At 40.5% G+C, this 21,847-nt stretch overlaps 1 protein-coding gene across 7 annotated transcripts in view; it reads right to left on the bottom strand.

Moving 5' to 3' along the window:
• REPS2 (RALBP1 associated Eps domain containing 2) overlaps positions 1 to 21,847 on the bottom strand; it is a 150,149-nt gene that overhangs the window by 37,634 nt on the left and 90,668 nt on the right. For all 7 annotated transcript variants that reach the window (XM_084631749.1, XM_084631746.1, XM_084631747.1 and 4 more), the window contains exons 10-13: positions 21,546 to 21,612; positions 19,091 to 19,165; positions 13,840 to 13,882; positions 9,707 to 9,843 (exon numbers count right to left, since the gene is read on the bottom strand). In XM_084631749.1, the coding sequence (XP_084487875.1) occupies positions 9,707 to 9,843; positions 13,840 to 13,882; positions 19,091 to 19,165; positions 21,546 to 21,612 (322 nt within the window). The remainder of the gene's footprint in view (positions 1 to 9,706; positions 9,844 to 13,839; positions 13,883 to 19,090; positions 19,166 to 21,545; positions 21,613 to 21,847) is intronic.

Genomic DNA, 21,847 nt, shown 5'->3' with positions numbered 1-21,847 from the left:
AGAGTGAATTTGTGTGGGGGGGTGGAGGGTGAGAAAACCTGGATTTGTGCTGGAAATCACTTTAGATAAGCTATTACCAGCAGGACAGGGGTGGGAATAGGTATTGTTTCATATTCTCTGTGTATATATAAAGCCTGCTGCAGTTTCCACGATATGCATCTGAGGAAGTGAGCTGTAGCTCACGAAAGCTTATGCTCTAATAAATTGGTTAGTCTCTAAGGTGCCACAAGTACTCCTTTTCTTTTTGCGAATACAGACTAACACGGCTGTTACTCTGAAACCTGTCCTTAAGTGCATCAAGTATCTATATAAAATACTATATTCAGGGTGAATGTATTTTCCCACACAGAGAACGATAGTGCTTTCACTACTAAAATCATCACTCTGCACTTAGCATATCTGTACTTCATGGTGAACTATCAGCATGGCAGGCGTCCAGGCCATTTCTCAGCCTTATTCTGGCAATCAGAAAGGTCTATTAATCCCAACAGGACATTAAGTGAGATAAAACAGGTTCTCCAACCTGAAAACTAGATTAAGGCTTAAAAATAAACTTCAGAATTTAATTCTACATCCTGAGACTTGGCCACTACATAAGTACTGTATGGGCTCTTATCTCTCTGGCCTTCCCAGGGATAACACTATACCACATAACAGAGGGAATTCAAAATTATGCAATCACAGCACTTTCATTACTCGCAGCCAAAACCAACACACACAAATCCCATCCCTGATTTTATTTTCCACTTGTCAACAAGTAATCAGGGCACTCATTCTGACATTTCCTACTCAGAGATTGTTTTCCATGTCATCATTTCTATGTTAACAACTATGGTAGCGAACCAACAGGCTCACCAGAGGCATTCTCCCGGATCCGGATGGACGCAAAGTTATTCAGTAGGATGATAAGGGAATAAGATGCAAAGGTCCAGGCCAATCACAACTGACAGCCCAAGACCCAGCTCTCTTACTTGGCTTGTCTGGTCTAAGAGAAGTGGCAAGGAGTCCAGAGGAGGAGGTGGCTACCACTGTAGCCTCATCTAACCCAGGAAAATTGGGGCCCTTAGTTCTCCACCAATCCTAGCAACAGCGGAAGCTGGAGTGTAGATGGGGCTGGTTTTACCAGATTCTGGGAGACTAGAGGAAAACAGAGATTGTGGCCCAGGTTATTTTTAAGCATTATAAAGATTCATCCAATGAAGTGAGCTGTAGCTCACGAAAGCTTAAGCTCAAATAAATTGGTTAGTCTCTAAGGTGCCACAAGTACTCCTTTTCTTTTTGCGAATACGAACTAACATGGCTGTTACTCTGAAACTTATCGCTACCAGTATCTCATCTAAGAATCGTACCCCAAAGCTTCATATTGCAAAGCTAACAGATATAGACAAAGCAACATGGCATGAACCACTGTATTTTCTAACTGACAAAAAAACTGTAACTGAAACTTCCAGTAACCTAAGCGGGAGATGCATGCTAAAACCCCACTTAATTATTTTTAAAATGTAGAAGTAAAAGTCCTATCTCACTTTGGCACATAAGTCTAAACCACTATAACTATGAAAGAAAAAACACTTATCTTGATTTTTCACACCACTCCCAAAAATGTGTACACACACACAGCTCAAAACATTTTGTAGTACTGCACCAGGTCAGTCACAGAGTACTCCTTTATTCCCAGATACATGGGCATATAGCAATTTTACACAGCAGACCTGAGGAAATAACTAATTTAAAATAAATCATTTAAAAGCTTTCATTAACAACAGCTCCCTTTTTCAAATTTAAATAAAATTACTTAAGACAAAAATCATAAGGAAAATGGGAGTAGGACAGGAGTTCTCAAACTGGGGGTCTGGAGGTTATTACATGGGGGGTTGTGAGCTGTCAACCTCTACCCCAAACCCCACTTTGCTTCCAGCATTTATAATGGTGTTAAATATATAAAAAACTGTTTTTAATTTATAAGGGGGGGGTCACACTCAGAGGGGGTCACCAGTAAAAAAGTTTGAGAGCCACTGGAGTAGGGGGGAAAGGTGAATATAATCATTATCCCAAATTATTTCTACAATAAAGTCTGCTTTAATTTTATTTGTACTGTGTCAAGGAATCAAGCCAGCATAAACTTTTACATTCAGAAGGATGGAACAGAGTAAGATGATATCCTAGATATCATTCATGGCGAAGAGTTGAAATGCCTAAGTAGGGATGGGGTGGGAGGGGTCTTCTTTTTAAAAGAATTGTGATATTTAAAATCAGAATGGAGGTTGCACTACTGTAGACAACAAATGTTGATAAATGAAAAGTAATGCTCATTGGAAAACAATCCCAACTATATAAAACAATTGGTATTAAATTAGCTGTTACCACTCAAAAAAGAGTTCTTGGATTCATTGTGGATAGTTCTCTGAAAAACTTCTGCTCAAAAAAGCTAACAGAATGTTAGGAACTATTAAGAAAGGAATAGATAAAAGACAGAAAATACCATAATGCCATTATACAAATCTATGGCATGCCCACACCTTTAATACTGCATGCAGTTCCAGTCACCCCTTCTCAATACAGTTATATCAGAATTGGAAAAGATACAGAGAAGGGCAAGAAAAATTAATAGGGGTATGGAACTGCTCCCGTATGAGGGATTAAAAAAGACTAGGACTCTTCAGCTTGGAAAAGAGATGACAAAGGGGGGATATGATAGAGGTCTATAAAATCATGACTGGTGTGGGGAAAGTGAATAAAGTAGTATTATTTACTCCTTCAGGTAACACAAGAACCAGGAATCACCCAATTAAATTAATAGGCAGCAGTTTTAAAACAAACAAAAGGAAGTACTTCTTCACACAACACACAGTCAAACTGTGGAACTCATTGGCAGGGGATGTTATGAAGGCCAAAACTATAACAGGTTTCAAAAAAGAACCAGGCAAGTTCACAGAGGATAGATCCATCAACATCAATGGCTGTTAGCCAGGACGAGCAGGGATGCAACCCCATGCTCTTGGGTGTCCCTAGCCTCTGATTGCCAGAAGCTGGGTGTGGACGACAGGGGATGGCTCACTTGATGACTGCCTGTTCTGTTCATTCTCTCTGAAGCACCTGGCATTGGCCACTGCTGGAAGACAGGCTATTGAGCTAGATGGACCATTGGTACGTAAGTACAGATTTGCGTAAGTCAGGTCTTGCGTAACCCGGGGAGCGTCTGTAGGATGAAATTCAATACACACAAATGCAAAGTACTCCACTAAGGAAGGAACATTCAGTTGCACACATACAAAATGGGAAATGACTGCCTAGGAAGGAGTACTGCAGAAAGGGATCTGGGGGTCATGGTGGATCACAAACTAAATATGAGTCAACAGTGTAATGCTGTTGCAAAAAAAGCAATCATCATTCTGGGATGTATTAGCAGGGGTGTTGTTAGCAAGACACAAGATGTAATTCTTCCGCTCTACTCCACACTGATTAGGCCTCAACTGGAGTACTGTGTCCCGTTCTGGGCACTACCTTCCAGGAAAGATGTGGATAAATTGGGGAACAGCAACACAAACGATTAAAGGTCTAGAAAACATGACCTATGAGGGAAGATGGAAAAAACTGGGTTTGTTTTGTCTGGAGAAGAGAAAACGGAGGGAGCCATGATAACAGTTTTCAAGTACCTAAAAGGTTGTTACAAGGAGGAAGGAGAAAAATTGTTCTTCTTAACATCTGAGGACAGGACAAGAAGGAATGGGCTTAAATTGCAGCAAGGGCGGTTTAGGTTGGATATTAGGAAGAACTTCCTAACTGTCAGGGTGGTTAAGCACTGGAATAAATTGCCTGGGGAAGTTGTGAAATCTCCATCATTACAGATTTTTAATCTGTAATTTTTTTACAGTATTATCTAGACCAGTGGTTCTCAAACTAGGGCTGCCGCTTGTTCAGGGAAAGCCCCTGGCAGGCCAGGCTGGTTTGTTTGCCTGCCGTGTCCGCAAGTTCGGCCAATCGCAGCTCCCAGTGGCCACGGTTCGCTGCTCCAGGCCAACAGGGGCTGCAGGAAGGGCAGTCAGCACATCCCTTGGCCCGTGCCACTTCCCACAGCCCACATTGGCCTGGAGTGGTGAACCGCGGCCAGTGGGAGCCGCGATTGGCCGAACCTGCGGACATGGCAGGTAAACAAACTGGCCCAGCCTGCCAGGGGCTTTCCCTGAACAAGCGGCGGCCCTAGTTTGAGAACCACTGGTCTAGATAATACTTAGTCCTGCCATGAGTGCAGGGGACTGGACTAGATGTCCTCTAAAGTCCCTTTCAGTCCTACGATTCTGTGATTATTGCCCTGGCTTGTTTTATATTAAGCTTCATCCTTTATCCCCCCACATGGAGGCACACTCCCTCCACCTTGCAGCATGGCTCTTACAGCATTCCCAAGCTGCTGGTGGCACCCAGAGTTTCACAGTATGAATCATAGAATCATAGAATATCAAGGTTGGAAGGGACCCCAGAAGGTCATCTAGTCCAACCCCCTGCTCAAAGCAGGACCAATTCCCAGTTAAATCATCCCAGCCAGGGCTTTGTCAAGCCTGACCTTAAAAACCTCTAAGGAAGGAGATTCTACCACCTCCCTAGGTAACGCATTCCAGTGTTTCATCACCCTCTTAGTGAAAAAATTTTTCCTAATATCCAATCTAAACCTCCCCCACTGCAACTTGAGACCATTACTCCTCGTTCTGTCATCTGCTACCATTGAGAACAGTCTAGCCATCCTCTTTGGAACCCCCTTTCAGGTAGTTGAAAGCAGCTATCAAATCCCCCCTCATTCTTCTCTTCTGCAGGCTAAACAATCCCAGCTCCCTCAGCCTCTCCTCATAACTCATGTGTTCCAGTCCCCTAATCATTTTTGTTGCCCTTCGCTGGACTCTCTCCAATTTATCCACATCCTTCTTGAAGTGTGGGGCCCAAAACTGGACACAGTACTCCAGATGAGGCCTCACCAATGTCGAATAGTGGGGAACGATCACGTCCCTCGATCTGCTCGCTATGCCCCTACTTATACATCCCAAAATGCCATTGGCCTTCTTGGCAACAAGGGCACACTGCTGACTCATATCCAGCTTCTCATCCACTGTCACCCCTAGGTCCTTTTCCGCAGAACTGCTGCCTAGCCATTCGGTCCCTAGTCTGTAGCTGTGCATTGGGTTCTTCTGTCCTAAGTGCAGGACCCTGCACTTATCCTTATTGAACCTCATCAGATTTCTTTTGGCCCAATCCTCCAAATTGTCTAGGTCTTTCTGTATCCTATCCCTCCCCTCCAGCGTATCTACCACTCCTCCCAGTTTAGTATCATCCGCAAATTTGCTGAGAGTGCAATCCACACCATCCTCCAGATCATTTATGAAGATATTGAACAAAACTGGCCCCAGGACCGACCCTTGGGGTACTCCACTTGATACCAGCTGCCAACTAGATATGGAGCCATTGATCACTACCCGTTGAGCCCGACAATCTAGCCAGCTTTCTACCCACCTTGTAGTGCATTCATCCAGCCCATACTTCCTTAACTTGCTGACAAGAATACTGTGGGAGACTGTGTCAAAAGCTTTGCTAAAGTCAAGAAACAATACATCCACTGCTTTCCCTTCATCCACAGAACCAGTAATCTCATCATAAAAGGCGATTAGATTAGTCAGGCATGACCTTCCCTTGGTGAATCCATGCTGGCTGTTCCTGATCACTTTCCTCTCATGCAAGTGCTTCAGGATTGATTCTTTGAGGACCTGCTCCATGATTTTTCCAGGGACTGAAGTGAGGCTGACTGGCCTGTAGTTCCCTGGATCCTCCTTCTTCCCTTTTTTAAAGATTGGCACTACATTAGCCTTTTTCCAGTCATCCGGGACTTCCCCGGTTCGCCACGAGTTTTCAAAGATAATGGCCAATGGCTCTGCAATCACAGCCGCCAATTCCTTCAGCACTCTCGGATGCAACTCATCCGGCCCCATGGACTTGTGCACGTCCAGCTTTTCTAAATAGTCCCTAACCACCTCTATCTCCACAGAGGGCTGGCCATCTCTTCCCCATTTTGTGATGCCCAGCGCAGCAGTCTGGGAGCTGACCTTGTTAGTGAAAACAGAGGCAAAAAAAGCATTGAGTACATTAGCTTTTTCCACATCCTCTGTCACTAGGTTGCCTCCCTCATTCAGTAAGGGGCCCACACATTCCTTGGCTTTCTTCTTGTTGCCAACATACCTGAAGAAACCCTTCTTGTTACTCTTGACATCTCTGGCTAGCTGCAGCTCCAGGTGCGATTTGGCCCTCCTGATAACATTCCTACATGCCCGAGCAATATTTTTATACTCTTCCCTGGTCATATGTCCAACCTTCCACTTCTTGTAAGCTTCTTTTTTATGTTTAAGATCTGCTAGGATTTCACCATTAAGCCAAGCTGGTCGCCTGCCATATTTACTATTCTTTCGACTCATCGGGATGGTTTGTCCCTGTAACCTCAACAGGAATTCCTTGAAATACAGCCAGCTGTCCTGGACTCCTTTCCCCTTCAAGTTAGTCCCCCAGGGGATCCTGGCCATCCGTTCCCTGAGGGAGTCGAAGTCTGCTTTCCTGAAGTCCAGGGTCCGTATGGATGGTGGTAAATCTCAAATCCACAGAAATGTGGCAAATACATTTTCTGGTTGTATTAGTTTTCTGTGAGGAACTCTTAAGGGCATGCTGGTGCGGGGGAACAAAGAGCAACCCCATGTACGTCCCTGCTCTTGCCCCAATCATACTCCCCCAGCCCTAGCCACTGCCCATCTCTTCCTTTCCGTGGATTGCCAGAGCCTCAGAAGTCTCTGCAGAAAGCCACTGACCCTCTTTTCCATATGGGGAAGGGAAGATCCATGCTTAAAGGGTCTCCTCCACAAAAGAATTATTTTACTTAGATTGTACACTGTTTGGAGGAGACAACATTTCATTGTGTGTGCCTAGAGCCTAGCAAGATGGAGCCCCAAGATATTACTGCAATCGAAGGAGGATGTCAATAACACATACAGAAGTTATTACAGAAGTGGTGGGAGAGGTTCTGTGGCTTGCGATGTGAAGGTGGTCAGTTAAATGATCATGAGGCTCCCTTCTGGCCTTAAAGTCTACGAGTAATTAGAATTGGTCAAGAATTTTTGAAATTTGAACATTTTCATGGAATAAGGGGACATTTTTTGCAAACACTTTCATGAAAATTTTTTCCATTTTTTGCCCAGCAATAATAAAATAAATAGTAGGTTGTGATCTGGCCCTCAAACCTACATAAGCTAAGATAAAATAATAAAATAAAAATAAAAGCTAAAAAACCTTGACCAATTCTTACTAAGAAAACATAGTATTTAATTTACACAGACTGAGGTAGAGCAACCAAAATGCTGGCCCTGAGTTACTGACTACTATGGCTGAAACCAACATCCAATAGTAGTTTTGGAAGAAGTGAGTCCACTGACTGTTTGCTTACACACCCATGAAAGAAATGGTGCCTGCTTTCCACGTATCTTGTACCGCAAGAATATTCTCAGTGGGACTTGAGTTCCAAAAGCAAATCAGCAACGAAGCTGCCAGTCACAAATTCATTTGTAAATACTTATGTGGCTGTTTTGATAGATGATACAACATACATTTAATCTGTAATTATATTTTCTCCTGCTTCCACCTACTCAGGAATCTTATTGATGATTGCAACTACAGTACTTGGCCAAAGCTGCTTGTCTTCCCAAAACAAATAAACTTTATGTCACACAGGCATTAATTAAAGAACTGTAATGAAGAATTGAAATTAAACAGCGAATAAAATGCATTCCAGACTATACTATACAAAAGCACTACATTTCAAAGATAACTGCATTGCTGTAACATGGACTCCGATCATTGCCAAAAACACAGAAGTTAGCCCAGACTGCAGTCCAGAAGAAAACTCTTCAATGGATTTGACAGGCAGAAAATGTTGTGAGCAGCTGGACAGCAGATAGCCAATGCAGACTGTTTTTAAAGCCACAACACCTGCCAAAATTCAGAGGAATACTTCACCCATTGCTGGCCCGTGCTATTCTCCATATATTATTTCCAAATTCAAGTCCACAGGAAGAATCTGAAGGCAGACTCCCAACACATGCAATGACACAAGAGGGAAAGCACATTGTACCCACAGAGAACACTCACCAACACCATCAGCTGTATGCCTCCTGTGGCTTGTTTCAGGAGCCCAAACAGCAGTGTGTCAGAGACTTTTGAAAGTGTGAGGTCAATCCTGGTGAATGACACATTTTTCAAACCCATTCCTTTCCCAGCTTTCCCCAAACAGGGACTGTTGCTGCTTCAGGATGCAACCATTAACAGGAACACCAACATTCCTCACTGCACCATCACCTAGCCTGCAAAACTGCTCTTTTTATCAGTGATCAGAAAGCAGGAAAATCTCTCATTCAGAGCCTCTTACCCAAACTGGGAAATGAAGGCCACTACAAAAAGAGTCCAAAAATAGCCCAAAGGCAAGAATATCCCTTCCATGATGTTCCCCCCCTCCACGTGACAGAGCAACAGGTCACCCCTGGAACACCCTTTCTCCAGGACCATATTATGTACAGCCTTGGAGAAAAAATGGGCATGTTTCTTATCTAAGTGAGGCCATAAAGAAGAGAGAAAGATGTTGCCAATTCATGTAAGTATTTAAGTGACATTTTTGCTTGTACTTGAAACATACCATGATGTTTCCAGGAATGAATAAAGCTCAACAATACATATAAGTGGGCACACGTAAACCAACATGCTGTGTGCCAAGGGCAGCAAAAATAATACACGGTGAACCTAGCAAAGAGGATTAATTTTGTCAGGTTGCTAAACCAAAGACAATGTGGTAAGAAAGGAGCTAGTAATCTCATTTAAAAAAAACCCCAAGTCTTATATTGGTATTATTGAACCAAAGCAAGATCCTTTTATGTACAAACCTATGCGGAAATGCACCTATTTTCCCCTGAGTAAATATACTAATGGCCTGTACAACTGATGTTGGGCAGAAAACCGTACCTAAGGATATCTTGCTCAATCAGTTTTGGAAAACTTCTGCTTCAAGACACTAAAGCTGTTCCAGCTGCTTTCTTTCATTGCAAAAACTGCTGGGCTATGTTTGAAAAATGTGTTATCTTGAAAGCTTAGTCATCAGTGAACAGTTTTATAAGAAGAAAAGATCAGATTGTATGCACCAGCATTGTATAATTTTACTACTTGCTGACACCAATACTAAACTTTTTGTGTTGTTTAATAACATTAAATAATGTTGTGCTACCATACATGTTTTCTAACAACAATATTTTAGCTATTAAACTATGTGCTTAAGTGCCTCCTATTTAGGAAAAGCACTTAAGGATGTGCTTAAATCCCATTTGCTTCTATGGGACTTTCTGCTTTCCCGAAAAGAAATCCTTTCCTGAATCATAGCCTCAATGAACAACAAAGAAAAAAAATTATCTATCTATAGAGATATATATAAAGATAATAGTCTCAACATCTGACGCATATCTCTCTCTCTCTCTCTGTGTGTATATATATATATATATCTCATCTGATGCAGAAATATATTGATAACATTAACAGTTGTGTATGTAAATATTTATTAAAGATAGCTAGCTATTTAGAATAGATGTATTTCTGAAGCACCTATCACAGTACTACCTGAGTGATAAGCAATAAGAATGTTTACCTTGTGTGTTTTGCTGGAAGATTTTATTTAGGTCCAAGGAAGAGGCTCTGGAATGTGATTTCTGGGGCCTTGGTGGAGGTGTAGGGGGCTCTTCCCCTTTTTTCATTGTATCTTCAATAGATGTGCTAGAATAGGACCTAAAGGAAAATATAAGAATCTCAAAGGAAAATAAAATCAACTGATATTTTTAGACTATTCATTTATACAAATGTAGTAAATATTGACTGGAGTTGAGCTTTACAGTGGAAAATCATTGCCTCATGGATTGAAAGGGCAGCTGATGGCGGTGGGATATAATATTAGATGGCACAGACAGAGGGTATTATTGCTCTTAAGAGAGGGAGGGTTACTTTTCAAGCCACAGAATTAGTACAAGTGTTAAAAATGCCTTTTAGCCTCAATGTTTTAGTTTTATAGTTTCAGGCTCCACTCCTTTAACTTGGAGGGTCATGTGACCTCAGCCAACAGCAGAATAATTGTAGTAACTATCTTGAATACACCTGAGTGAAAATTTCTTTCCTTTCTACTGACTTTCTTCCTCTCCTTCTCCATAAACTTTAATTTGAACTCTCAACATGTTGGGCTCTGGCTGCCACTAGGAGTATATTAAAAGTGCTAACTTGCTTCTGAAGCATTTTTGCTATGATATTTATTTCCTACAATATGGCTGAATTCTGAAAAGCACAAAAATAAAGAAATGTAGCCAAAATGTTGCATTTAACTGTAACATAAGTTATAGTACTTCAAACAACAAGGTATCCTGGCAGGAGACCACTTGCAGCCTGCAGTTTTGATGGATTCTGCCAGCATAACCCACCAGGGCACAGGGCTGCTGGCAATGCAAAATCCCCCTGAGAGGATCTGTAACAGTGCAATATGCCTACACCCCATCTCCTTTCCAGGGTCTGCAGCTGAGCAGGATGGCCAAAACGGGGCCCAGTCTTATTCAGTTCACCCTCACAGCACCTGTTTATGGGGTTCCAACAGACCATTGGGGAAATTAAAAAGCTGTCCTCCTCTAATGGAATTCCTGGGGGAGGGCAGTATTAGAAACACTGCCTGCCCTCACTGGCTCAGGGAGGAGAAATCTGTACCTCCTTGAGCAAGCAGCCTAGACAAGCTCAGGTTTTTTTTGCCCTAAATGTGTTGCAGCAGAGACAATCTGAACTGTCTGGTTCAGGTCACATGAGTCTCCTTCAGCTTATGAGCTAGCTAGTTGGTAATTTGGGGGTCTAAACTAATAATTAAGTGGTAGGACAACAGGGCAAAACTATCTGAACTCACATTACCATGCCTTAAACTGGAATGTGACTGTCTATTCTTAGGAGCAATGATCCATTTTCGTGATACTGTCTGTGCACTATCCAATGTATTTTCTAAACACTTGTAACAAGTTTCATTATCTTGAGTGGAGCCCAATATTTTTCTGCTGTTGGAGTCACAAGTTTTCTCTGCAAGGCTGCAGACTTTACTCAAATCAGGACTGACAACATGAAGTGTTATACTTACTGTAACACATTATGCATGGCAGGCAAGACAAAAAAACAGTTGTCTACAACCAGCAAAAACTCCAACCAACGGGTAAAGGGATCAGCAGCTTTTGCCAAATCGGCAGCAGTTAGTAGACAATTCTTTGTTAACAGGTTGGACGCCGGCAACTTCAATCTTATATTTTTGATGAAACCAATAAACATATGAGGTAAAACCCAACTTGTTTCAGAGTTCACATGCAACACGTTGCCTTTGCTTCCACTGCATTTTTCAGCCCAGGGTTTAGAATCCTCCAACCCTACTCCTTTAAAACCTGATCCAAAATCCATTAAAGCCAGAGGGCTTTGGATTAGGCCCTTAAAATATTGTACTTCAAATATATACAATAAACAATGGAAGGGGAGATATATTGGGGGGGGGGATAGGCAGCTTTATACTTTATCATTCATGCAGTAAAGAACTGTAAAGTAGTACCTAGGAGACAAAAATGCATCTGGCCTTGCAGAGTTAATACAATGCTACAGTACTTGAAGGCCACCATATTGACTGACACCAGGGATTGAACCGGGGACCTCCAGAACTAAAAGCATGAATCTCTATAGATTGAATTAGGCTAAGAGTTAGAACTCCTATCTAGAGTTGGTCTTATAAACTTCAAGGGAACCATATTCTGTCACAATATGAAGTTCTATCAAAATCGAAATACAGTCTATTTTGCAGGAATTTTAGTTTTAAAATAGTCAATATCCTCTTGCAACATTATTTGAATGAAACATTTCCATTTTTCGTTTCCAAATTTTTTACATTTGTTGTAATAGAATACAAAATCAAAAAGGAGGGGAGGGAAATTTTTGAATTTTCATCTGCAGAGAATTTCAAAATGTTCAGGTTTTGTTCCTAATTGAAACAGTCAAATTCTGAAACCTCGAAATCCTTTGCAAAATGGAACTTCTGTCCTTTACACAGCTTTACTCATATCCTCTGTGGATCAGGCACAGTGGGGAACATGCAAACACATACAGGCCTGTGGGTTTTATGCAATACATGCTAGACAGGGGTTCTGAGGTTAAAAATGAACTTACTTCATACTTTTGAAGTATTCCATTGAAGACCCTTAGTCACGTGATTTTCTTTTCAAAGTAATTTAAGATTTTTTTCCCATTTTATGATTTTAAAACACAATTAAGTGAATTTTAAGACAATAAAAGCTCCAGTTTGAGTTAGGCACAAAGCGTGCAGGTGTTGTGCAATCTTCCTGGACACAGACTCTGCCAGCCATGTCTCTCAACCCTCCCCTGCCACTCTATTCCAATGTACAACTCATGACCAAAAAACTCTCTCTGTGTCTAGTTACATGGTGGTTCTGCCATGTGCTAAACAGCTAGTAGGGACTGAGAACACACACACACACACACGCGAAATCACATTTTCTTATGCAAGGTAAACTCAGCTCTCCAGAAGTAAAAATTTCCTTATCACATCACATCAACCTTGCGTTCCTCTTCTCCGACTAATTCATTTCCAGTTTTTGCGTACCCATCCCAAGTGCATTTTTCCTTGTTTTAATTTTCTACTACTCACTTTACTATCTGATTAGACATAAATTCATATTCTTCCCCTCTCAATACTTTTTTCCAACCCTGAAGTATATCAAACTTCTGCTCTGCAAATACTATCTGTCTGCAGCACCAGTGTACTGCTTTGCTGTAGTAGACCAGTCAAATTCCTTTCCCTCCCTCCCCTCAGTTTACTGTCATTTTGGGAGCAAAAATACATCTGCTGCAGAGAAGTCTGCTTAGTACTTCTACAACTTCTGGCGTAAGAGGCTACATCTACAACCCTTGAAACAAACTCTAAACAGTCAAGCATATAATTTTGTTCTCTACAGTCTTTAGTTTAATTTCAAAGCGTTTATTTCTTTTAGTTTCTCCTACTCTTTGGTATATCCTCCTCCTCTGCCAGGCTACTTTTTTCTCCTCCTCCTCCTCCTTTTTGTTCAATTAATTATAAGCTTTATGAGGAAGAGACTCATGATTACACATTCAATACATTAGAGAAAGAAATGAAGCACTAAAGTACTTAATCTCACCGACTGAAATAGACAACCTAAAGTAGAATATAAAATGTGGGCATACCAGAATGTTGATCAGCCAAAAACAATGCTTAACCCAGTTATTGTATTTTTGGATTACACAATATTTTCAGACATGAGTTGCCTTTTTCATTCCCTGCAAGTAACCAACATTAGCAGCTTTCATTTTTAATCCACATTCTTATATGAACCATACACTATGTTCTTCTACACACCAACCGGTTACTGTTATATGTGATAGTACACAATTCAAAAGACAGGACACAGTCAGCCGCATCAGATGCTGCCATTATTGGTGCTCTCTAGATTGTCCAATGTTGCTATCCATATGTAGCATGCAACTTTTAATTAGATGAAGTCTTGAGACTGTTCCTGAAATGGGATGATGACCGATCTCCCTACATGACATTAGGCTGGCGTCTATTTCCACCACAGTTAATAAAATGCAACACCAACACCTTCATTCCTAAACAGTTTGATGTTTAAATAATACACTGTTGAAGGTCTCTTCAGATGGGAATATTTCTTTGACAGAAATAGAAACAAGTACCTGGATCTTGGTCTTGCCTTGAGTGTGTTCGATTCCTGAACAACTGAAACCAACAGATTACTTGTTAAAAACATTTTTTTTTAAAAAAAGAAGAGGTTTCTTTATCTGCAGAATGATAGATAGTTAGAATTAATTACAAACAAATGGAGGATGTCAGAGTGATGTTTATCCCTGCATAATAATGAGGATTCAATTGTTTTCACACCTCACTCCCCATCTGTAAAAGTGGATGTTCTCATTACCCACATAAATCCTCTAGTTCTTTTTTTAGTCCCATTGAGACTGGCTATTCCAACTCTTGGCTTCAGTTATATCTTGCAGCAATAAGTTCCACAGTTTCAGAGTTGTTTAAAAAGTATTTCCTTTATTGATTTTAAATTTGTTGCCTTTAGTCAGTTTTACTTTTCTTGTTTTATGAGACATGAAAAACAGCAGTGAATGATTTACCTTCTTGGAACCATTCCCTATATATGTACATCCCTTTCTATTAGTCTCCTCTCTAAACAAAAAGTAATTTTGAGAAATGTCACTTTGTGCTTGCTTTCAAATCTACTTCCCCAAAAGAAAGATTCTTGGGGTATTACACCAGTGTAAACAATTTTAAAAGTCTAAGATAGGTAAGTTCCTTTTTTAAAAAAATTGTTATACTAGATAGAATGCTAAAGAGAACCCAGAGGGATGGTACTAGGGAGAGACTTTCAGTGTTATTTGTTACCTTCAGAAAAATCAGTATTTTGCAGACAATTACCACACTCCAATATCTATCTGATTTTACCATAGATTTTCCTACACAGGCTCTATCTGTGGTAGCAGTTGGCAAATGTTGACTTTTTAATGGCTTGTATTATTCTTTTGTATGCACATACCAATTGGGGGGTTTACAGACATGCAGAACAAATAAGATAGCAGGCAACATAATGTAGATCCACAAACATGCACTTTTTCCTCACAAGAGAAGTTGTTTGAATGGCTTGTACACTATTGACTGAGGCTCTGCGTGGAGGATATACAGATGCAACTGGTAGTGATTAATGCTCAATAAGAAAACCACTTATGAACGAATCTCTCAGTAGATTAATGTCATCAACAAACTGACTCAGTGTAACCAACTCTTACTAGCAACTAAAAGAAGAGAGGAGAAGGAATTACCATTAACAATGAACAATAATGAATATCTTTTTTTAGGTTTGAAACACCCATAGAATACAATTTTAGCAACAGATTTCTACAATCATATGACCCAATTTTAACAGTATTAATGATAACTATTGAATTATATGTATAATTTTTGAAAGATTTGCCTTCTCATTTTATATCCTTCAAGGTGAACCATATTTTTAGAATATTTATATTTTCTTCAGATCCCCCCCACAAAACTTTATGGAAGGTTGACATCAGAGTCCTCAAATGATGTTTTGTTGAGGTGAACATGAGGACATAGAGAGAAGACAGAATCCTATTTTGAACTGATTATTTATTGTATTAAATAAAGAACTACATCAATGCAGTGTTATGGTCGAGGCCTTTTTTTAAGCAAGTGAAAGTCGGGAAATTCAAGACTAAGATTCCATGACACCCAGCCTGGGGAGAGAGGGGGGAGAACTATTTGGGTTTTTTCTCCTAAATAAGAAAAACAGTTTATTTGTATGTGCAATCATTAGTTGCACAGATACCTCCAGAAAACGTAACACTGCCTCAATGCACATAAGCCTGCATCTCACATGAAAAACACAAAAGAAAGGTCAGGGACACTAGCAATTCCCAATTCCATTTTTTTTTTTTTTTTGGAACCTTAGAATGCAGATTCTGGACCTTTGGCCTGTAACCTAATGTCTTGGAGTTTGTTCAGTTTTGGAAAATTAACGAGTGTGGTCTGCTTTAGAGGCTGAAGACTGAACTGAAAGCCATGCAGTAAATGGAGCTAATATGTTAAAGTGGTTGAAAAGAGAAAGGAAGAAACAAGTATTTCTTGACAGGTTTCAGAGTAGCAGCCGTGTTAGTCTGTATTCGCAAAAAGAAAAGGAGTACTAGTGGCACCTTAGAGACTAACACATTTATTTGAGCATAAGCTTTCGTGAGCTATAGCTCACTTCATCGGATGCATTCAGTGGAAAATACAGTGAGGAGATTTATATACACACAGAACATGAAAAAATGGGTGTTATCGTACCCACTATAAGGAGAGTGATCACAGAATGCCACTAGCCATCACCTTCAGCCCCCAACTAAAACCTCTCCAACGCATCATCAAGGATCTACAACCTATTCTGAAGGACAACCCATCACTCTCACAAATCTTGGGAGACAGGCCAGTCCTTGCCTACAGACAGCCCCCCAACCTGAAGCAAATACTCACTGGCAACCACACACCACACAACAGAACCACTAACCCAGGAACCTATCCTTGCAACAAAGCCCGTTGCCAACTGTGTCTACATATCTATTCAGGGGACACCATCATAGGGCCTAATCACATCAGCCACACTATCAGAGGCTCGTTCACCTGCACATCTACCAATGTGATATATGCCATCATGTGCCCGCAATGCCCCTCTGCCATGTACATTGGTCAAACTGGACAGCCTCTACATAAAAGAATAAATGGACACAAATCAGATGTCAAGAATTATAACATTCAAAAACCAGTCGGAGAACACTTCAATCTCTCTGGTCACTCGATTTCAGACCTAAAGGTTGCAATATTAGAACAAAAAGACTTCAAAAACAGACTCCAATGAGATACTGCTGAATTGGAATTAATTTGCAAACTGGATACAAATAACTTAGGCTTGAATAGAGACTGGGAGTGGATGTGTCATTACATAAAGTAAAACTATTTCCCCGTGTTTATTTCCCCCACCCACCACTGCTCCTCAGACGTTCCTGTTAACTGCTGGAAATGGCCAACCTTGATTATCACTACAAAAGGTTTTCTCCCCCCGCCTCTCCTGCTGGTAATAGCTCATCTTAAGTGATCACTCTCCTTACAGTGTGTATAACACCCATTTTTTCATGTTCTGTGTGTATATAAATCTCCTCACTGTATTTTCCACTGAATGCATCCGATGAAGTGAGCGGTAGCTCACGAAAGCTTATGCTCAAATAAATTGGTTAGTCTCTAAGGTGCCACTAGTACTCCTTTTCTTTTTGCAAGTATTTCTTGACTATCCTAAAACACTTGTACACAGTCTGCAACACACTGAGCTGCTTCTTGCTTGGCTTAAGCAACAAGAGCAGAATTTAAACTGTCATTTGGAAATGATTAAAGACCAAATTTTTTAAAGGTGGGTGCCCACATTCAATAATGTAATTTCACAGGGGCACCTAAATAAGTGGCCCGATTTGCAAAGGTGCTGAATCAAACAGTTTGCATTGGCTTCAAATTACTAATCTTTATGATGGTGAAGAAAACCTTCCAAATGTGAACCAATGAAATGCTGTCCTTCCTGAGTTTATAACACAGGCAGACAGCCTGAATCAACAACTCCAAGAGAGAACTGAACTTTCCCTATTTATCTCAATTAGAGCCCTGCACGCAGGGCCGGTGTAACCACTAGGTGAACCAGGCGGCCGCCTAGGGCGCCAAGATTTGGGGGCACCAAAAAGCTGTGCCCCAATTTTTTTTTTTACACTATTGCTTGGGGCAGGTACCTGTCAGTCTCTAGCGCTCAGGCAGCGCCAGGGCCAGCAGCCTCTTCATCTCTGAGTCGCCCCTCTTAGGTTCCTGGCCGCTGCCACCGCGGCCACCCTTGAGGACGTGGGCGGGGGGCGCCACCGCGGAGGAGATGCAAGGGGCTGGGCTTGGCTGGGGCCCCGCACCTGCTGGCCAAGAGCAGCAGGAACCGGGTGCCACTCGGGGGGAGCTGGGTGGCCCGAGCCCAAGGCAGCGGCAGCCTCTGTAGCCGGGAAGCCTAAGAGGGGCGACTCAGAGATGAAGAGGCTGCTGGCCCTGGTGTGGCCCGAGTGCTGGAGACTGACAGGTACCTGCCCCTAAGCAATAGCTGTATTGCCAGGAGTCCTGCTAAAATGAAATTCAGAAATCCCTGCGGAAGTACAAAGAGAGAAAGATGAACATTCTGCCACTAACTCTTCCTCCCTAGAGGGAAGTATGTATGCAGGAGACCAAGCAATCAGTCAAGAACATGAGCTCAAGATAGGAAATCTGGCAGTTACCAAGTGTTTGGGAAGGAGCCAGGAAAACAGAGTCGGAAATGAGGCACACAGCTATTGAGGGGCCATTAATAAACTTGAATTTTAAGGCACAACTGCTAAGACAGGCCCTTGGGGTCAGTTTGCTTAATCAAGGATATCTTCATGATTAAAAGGATGAGAAACTTCAATTTTTTTTAAAAGGGCAAACCCAGATTTGCACTAATACCTAAATGGTTAACCACTGAGATTTATAAGCTCTACTGAGACCTGATAAAGTTTTCAAATATTCAGAGTTCTGCAAGGAATAGTTTTAGGAAGGCTGGGTGGTTAATTTTAAAGGCACCAGTTCTCACTGAGGTTAAATGAAATGAAGTTTCTGGACCAAGCAAGCGATTTTTGACATATGCCATTCCAGAAATAAAACTTTCTCAGATGATAGGGGTGGGAAAGAGAAGGAAGCTACTGGAAAGGAAAGCTACTTCCAGCCTGAACTGTGGAGCCAGTCCTATAGCATCATAATTCCTGTCACAAGGTCTAGTTTTCAAAATTGCTGAGCACTCATTGACTTCTCTGAGCATTATGGGTACTCAGCTCTTGTGAAAATGAAGACTGTTCAGAATCATTACCGGCAAGATATAATGTTTACTTTGAGTTTGGGAAGGATTTCCATCAACAGTTATATTATTACCAACTTCTACCAATCTAATGTACAGAAAAAAATAGAACTTTACAATATGCTATATTACAGAATGTCCTTTGTGCTTAAGAAATTAATAAAAGATTTTTTAATTCCATTAAAAAATAAAAATCAGAAGAAAGGTACAGTAGATGAACCTTTTTGACAAGTTCAAATCCTAATTTGGATGAATTTTGCAAATAATGGTCATTAACCCATGCGATCATTTTTTAAAAGTAATTTTATTATAAAAAATTATCACTAGAGTGAAAGGAACATTACCAGTGAAATGAAATAATAAAACAAATTTAGGCTTATTTTGGTAAGAAAATTGTTTAGCTGACAAGTTCTTTAAAAAATATATATATACATATATATATAATTTTAATTTTTTTATAAAACATGAAAATTTTCTCCTCTTACCTGTTTTGACAGACAAGTGTTGAGATGGTTTAAAATCCTTTGGTATTGTTTTGGCAGTAGTGCTTATGTTCAGAGCTTAATTAAAAATAAATTGAAAGTTATTTTAAATTAATTATGTACTTGAAAACAAAAGTCAATAGCTCTCAACATTGATGAAGGCCCTATTAATAATATTTCATACATGCTGAAAAGAAATGTACACACATTAGGTAAATTATTCCTCAAACCAACAGTGTGAAGTCACTATTATCTTTATTTAATTATGATGATGATGATAATAATAATAATAAATAATAATAATAATAAAAAAGTGAGGCATAGAGAGCTCTAGGCCCAAGCTGCCAACCGATCACAAATTTTCAGTGCCTCAGCTTTTGGGTGTTTAACTTGAGAGACCGAGTACACAATTTTCAAAGGTGCTGAGCACTTGCAACTCCAGTTAATGGAACTGAGCATGTTCAGTGGTCAGTAACTCTGAAAGTTAGGACCTAAGCATCTCATGCTAGAAACCTAAAAACTGAGGCATTCAAAATCTTTTGATAACTTGGGTCTAAGTGACTTGCCCAAAGGCACACAGTGAGTCAGCAACCAAGCCAGGATCAGAACCCAGGAGCTCCCGGTCCTCTGGGCTTACTCCTCTAGCAAAGGTTTAGATCACAATATCCCTTTTCCACCAACACCTAAAACATCCCACATCAAGGACGTGAGCAAAACAAAAACCAACCAAAAAAGCTGTACTCGTTTTGCTGAGAACTGTATTATACGGGATCACTATGGATGAAACTCACTTCATTGCAATATGTCCTGAGTAAAAGGAATTTATGTGGACGTAGTCTGCTACCTCATTCCCATCTCTATTTCTACTACTATATACGTTTAAATATACAATTAAGTGACAATGCAGAATTGATTTATCTGTGAGATGATGGAAATGAATGAGAATTTGTTTCGCTTAAAACATCCTGAGCTACAGAATTCTGACTCCTCAAAGTAAAGCTAAGCAAATAATTGATTTTTCAGTTCAGAGGCCAAACCGAAAAATTTCGGGGGGGGGAGGGGGATCTGTTTCCATTTTAACAAAACATTGCGTTAGACCTCAACAAAATGCAAAACTGAAAAAAAAAAAAACCCACTTTTTCAGCTTTTCATAGATTCATAGATATTTAGGTCAGAAGGGACCATTATGATCATCTAGTCTGACCTCCTGCACAATGCAGGCCACAGAATTTCACCCACCACACCTAAAAAAGACCTCACACCTATATCTGTGCTATTGAAGTCCTCAAATTGTAGTTTGAAGACCTCAAGGAGCAGAGAATCCTCCAGCAAGTGACCCGTGCCCCATGCTACAGAGGAAGGCGAAAAACCTCCAGGGCCTTCCAATCTGCCCTGGAGGAAAATTCCTTCCCGACCCCAAATATGGCGATCAGCTAAACCCTGAGCATATGGGCAAGATTCATCAGCCAGATACTACAGAAAATTCTTTCCCGGGTAACTTGGATCTTGGATGTTCCGGTTGAACAAAATGTTTAGTTTACCAAAATGAATTTTTTGTTCCGAATCATTTTGGGGTGTTTTAAAATAACAATCTCAAAATGAAATGCCATTTCAAAATGAAAAATCAAAACATTTCAAAACCAAAAAGCAGAAATAAAACATTTTAATTTTCCCCCTTGAAACAGTTAGGCAAATTCGCAAAAAGTTTCAGTGCCTCAAAAGTGCATTTTTGGCAAATTTACTATTTGACAAAAAAATCATCCGGTTCTATCTGGGAGTTCTCCTTCCGGGCAGCACCCTGAAGGAATATTCCCTTTTCTTTTGAATCCCATTTATAGTAATAACTTAAAGAATAAGACCAAGTGTACCTTCCATGCCTGCAACTGTGCCTTGGCTAAGAAAAAGAGGTAGATTTCCATAATCATATAGAAAACAATTTGTAAATATGCATAAAGCAAAACTTCATCCTTATGGGACCATTACATACCTAAAGGCTTTCCTTGTTACCTAAGTATGTCAGCTACAGAGAATGAGGCAGATCTGAGGCAGGCCTAAAAGAAATCATCATTTGTCGTTTTATTACCTTTAAGGTCGAGATCCTGCACTCTTTACTCAAGCAAAATTCTTGTTGAAGTCTTAGGCAAAAAGTATGACATTAGGCCCATTTGGACCAACATACATTTAGAAGGTATATTTGGGTTTTAAAGGTTATGCAAATATGAGGGGTTCATTTTAAAATAACTGACCATCATTTTGTTTTTCTTCAGCTCTGTTGCTGTCAGTACGTCCTCTCTTTGGTTACTGTTACAAACCTTTCTTTCAGATTTACATAAATGCATAACTGACTGAGAAGCTAGATTTGCACAGATTCTGTTAGCAAAGGGAATTGTATAAAGCGCTTATTTACACCTAAAACCTAATGAATTAAGCAAAAAGACAAGACACTTTGCTCTCATACCTTGACTGTCACCACTATCTGCATCTTGTGTCAGGGCAGATTTATCAGGCATCTCCTCAACCGATGTCTTCTCACAGAAGAAAAAAAGATTGATTTATTATACAGATTGCTGTATCAAATATGCACAAACACTTCCATAGTCAAATGTTTAAGCACGCGGACTAACAGAAATACAGCCCAATATTCTCTCCTGCACCAGATACACTCGAAGAAGTGGGGAGGGTCATTATGAAGACAATTATAGCCTCCTGCTTCTCAAGCTGCCTCAGTTGCAGTCCTGACATTAGAAAGGGCAGCCTGGG

This window comes from Lepidochelys olivacea (assembly GCF_965140295.1).
Source record: "Lepidochelys olivacea isolate rLepOli2 genome assembly, chromosome: 1".
In the NCBI taxonomy this organism is placed as follows: Eukaryota; Metazoa; Chordata; order Testudines; family Cheloniidae; genus Lepidochelys; species Lepidochelys olivacea.
The sequence above is the reverse complement of the archived record's forward strand: the minus strand, read 5'-3'. Positions and strand labels throughout refer to the sequence as shown.